Source organism: Gloeophyllum trabeum, assembly GCF_000344685.1.
Source record: "Gloeophyllum trabeum ATCC 11539 unplaced genomic scaffold GLOTRscaffold_00012, whole genome shotgun sequence".
In the NCBI taxonomy this organism is placed as follows: Eukaryota; Fungi; Basidiomycota; class Agaricomycetes; order Gloeophyllales; family Gloeophyllaceae; genus Gloeophyllum; species Gloeophyllum trabeum.
In genome coordinates, this window is record NW_006920421.1 from 316,831 (window position 1) to 320,063 (window position 3,233).

General features: G+C 54.8%; 2 protein-coding genes across 2 annotated transcripts; one reads left to right on the plus strand and one right to left on the minus strand.

The window, feature by feature from the left end:
- Positions 1–240: 240 nt before the first annotated feature.
- Positions 241–1,618, plus strand: GLOTRDRAFT_122540 (UPF0014-domain-containing protein; the record flags this gene model as incomplete). Its single annotated transcript, XM_007870605.1, has 7 exons — positions 241–466; positions 520–552; positions 605–639; positions 690–795; positions 876–954; positions 1,016–1,135; positions 1,197–1,618. The coding sequence occupies 7 exons, from the start codon at positions 241–243 to the stop codon at positions 1,549–1,551; spliced, it is 954 nt and encodes a 317-aa protein (XP_007868796.1). The 3' UTR covers positions 1,552–1,618.
- A 308-nt stretch (positions 1,619–1,926) lies between these two features.
- GLOTRDRAFT_95393 (NAD P-binding protein) lies at positions 1,927–3,233 on the minus strand (the record flags this gene model as incomplete). The annotated part of the gene is made up of 5 exons (XM_007870606.1): positions 1,927–2,001; positions 2,051–2,417; positions 2,531–2,731; positions 2,788–2,968; positions 3,023–3,233. 5 exons carry the CDS (start codon positions 3,231–3,233, stop codon positions 1,927–1,929), a joined length of 1,035 nt encoding a protein of 344 aa, XP_007868797.1.

The window sequence follows — 3,233 nt, forward strand, 5'->3', positions numbered from 1 at the left end:
TCACTGGATGCCTGACCCTCCACCGAGGTTTGGTTCAAAGGTCAGGAAATTATGCCTGACCCGGCCCTGACCCGAACTTCGGCAACTTTAGGTGGCAACGCCCGCCACGCGTTCCGATTATAGCACTGTGACGTCACGCGTTCTCCTCGTCCGCCCCCTCAATCGTCGGCGTCATGGACGGCTGGGCGCGCAGGCTGCATTCAAACTCCCATTTTCTCTCGCTCACGTCCCGGAGCAACAATGGACGGAGGCAACAACGACAAGACCCATTTGACGTTCCAAAATGTCGGCCTCGCCTTTTCCTTCATCGTCTTTGACGCTCTTGTCTCGCACTTGCTCCGGCTCGGTGTCGGTACATCACTCGTGACGGCGGCGACGAGATGCATTATCCAGCTGAGCGTGATGGCGCTCGTGCTGGCACAGATATTCGAGACTGGCAATCCATGGGGGATAGCCGGGATTGCAGGTGAGCAGATTGGCTGGGCCGAGGTGGGAGAGGTAGCTGACCGGAAGGCATAGGCTTGTTGAATCTTATGGGGACGCTGGAGACCGGTAAGCCTTGCCTGGAGTTGACAGTGCTAGAGATGCAAATAATGCTATCTAGTTATCAACAAGGCGAAGATGCGCTTTCAGTATATGGTACATCACGTTCTTACTACTAGTCAATAAGGTTCTAACATACGTCTCAGTTTCCTTCAGTTCTTCTTGCCATGGTTGGCTCTACGATTCCCGTATCAATCATCGGCACTCGATTTGCTATGGCAATCCGACCATTCTGGATCGCGGACCAATACAGTGAGTACCCCCGGAAAGGGAATATCGTCTGCGCAGGTCTGGCGAACCAGGAAATCCAATACTGACGTAGGCTCATGAAGTACCTATTGTGGGCATGCTCTGCGGGAGCACCATCTCTGGAATGGTCATCGCCGTGAACTATGTCCTGAAGGAGCTCCAGTACGTCTTACCGCATCTCCCATTCGTAATGTTCCAAGCTGACTGCCTTTCTTGACACCAGTGAGAATAGAGACAAAGTCGAAGTGTATCTCGCCTTCGGCGCGACGCGCTTCGAGGCATGCAAGCCAATCGCAACCGACGCACTTCGTCTCGCACTGACGCCTAACGTCAACCAAATGAGGTACAACCTTCCCATCTTCTCTCCTGCCGCCCTTGCTCACTAATCATTACCTAAACCAAAGTGTACTGGGAATCATCTCCATCCCAGGCATGATGACCGGCGCGATCCTCGGCGGGTCCTCCGTGCAGCAGGCCGCGCGCCTGCAGATGGTTATCATGTTCATGATCTCGTCATGCACAGCACTCTCGAGCATGTTCATCACCGTGTGCGCGCTCGGCGTGGTGGTGGATGGTGAACACCGCATAAGGGGCGATCGGATCGACACGAGGCCGCATGCGGTCTATCGTGCGCGGGGGAGGCTGGTGGAGGGCGCGAAGAGTGGTGTGAATGGTGTTGTCGGGAGGGTGAAGGGGCTAGTTGGCGGGAAGGGGGGAGAGGAAAGAGAGGAGGGGGAGAGGGAGCGGTTGTTGGGGTGATGATACAGTCCGAAGGTATTTGTGTGTATTGAAACGTGTTGTCTTAGAAAGTACACAAAATAGACGGATTTGGATTCTTTCGGCGAGGGTATGACGCCTCTATCGCTTATTATTATCTGACTAGTTATGGGTCAAAATCATCGCTGATTTTTTGTTGGCCAGGTAACCGCGGAAGAGAGGTCTCTTGTGATCAACGCGCTGCGCTCCCGCTGTCATCAGATAGGCAGCCAAAGGGCATTATTATGCTATCACATCGGTGATCCATTGCCGCCACAGGCGGTAGCTGGAGGCAACCGCAACGAACAAATTTGTTTATGACAATGTACAGACAACTATTCGACGCGCTGCTCGAGAACGGAGGGTACCTCCGTCCCACTAAGCTTTCAGATACTGCGCCACGATCTCGCCGATCTTCGGCGTTATTCCGTTCAAGACTTGGGCAGTCTCATCCTGGCAGAACGGGTGAGACCTCATCCAAAGATCAATTATTTAAACCCACCCATATGCGATGCTCGCACTCCTTCCCGACGTCACTCAGGACGAAATCGCTCGGCTCGGCGATTTCATTCCACACGACGTAGCCGCCCCTGATCTTGTCGACCGCCGTGGGGTCCGTGTCGAGCTCGGGAGGGCCCAGAGTCGCGTATAGCACCTGGCGGGAACCTTCTTCGGAGGTGAGCATGGGTAGCTCAAGACGTTGCCCGTTATGCTCGACCGACGGGGCGGGGAGGTTCACGGCTTCGCGGCGCAACTCGGTGTCGCAGAATCCCGGGCTGAGGGAGGTGACGATTAGGGGAGATGTCGGTGGGAGGCGTGCAGTGAGTGCGCGGACGAAGAAGATGTTGAGCACTTTGAACTGGTTAGTACTCTATCAAGCAAGGGTGCAGATCCGTACGTTTAGTCAGAGGATACAGTTTGTCTCCTCTGGGTGATGAGCGGTAAGTATCACAGTCCATGGCGATAAGTGTGGACCACTCACCCGCTCATATACTGTTCGTCATTCAGCTTCTCTAAGATGCTCGGAGACTGCCTGGCTGTCTCGTCTATCCGGATCGCGGCATGCGCGCCACTGGACACAACCACCAATCTGGTCTGAACGGAGTGCTCCTTCGCTGTCTCCAACAGCCGGGGGAGGAGAAGCAAAGAGCACAGCGCGGTAGAGAGGTGATTGACTTGTAAACTGACCGGCCATATTAGCAAACCCGAATGGAAGGGGAGGTGCGTAGGACGACTTACGTGGTCTCCCACCCTTCCGGTTTAGTGTGCCTCCATGTTCCTATGGCGGCGTTCATAATGAGATAGTCGAGACGTCCTCCATCTTTCTCGAACTTATCGGCGAAGTCAAGGACCGAGGAGAAACGAGCCAGGTCAACCATCCATAGTTCGGCGTTCTTCTTTCCGGACGCGCTTTCGACAGCTATACGAAAGGTGGTCAGCGAGTCGCGTTATAGCATTGCATGGTTGACCGAACCCGCCACGGCTCTGTTGCCTCGCTCTTCATTCCGGCAAGCAAGGATGACTCTGGCTGCATTCATGTTTGCGAAATGTTTCGCAGCTTCCAGACCGATGCCCGTGCTTGCGCCGACGACGATGACGGTCTTGCCTGAAAGGTCGGCTTTGACAGCCAGGGGTGGTGCCCCGGCACGATACTTCATAATCCACTGCAGGAGGGTCGGCCTCAT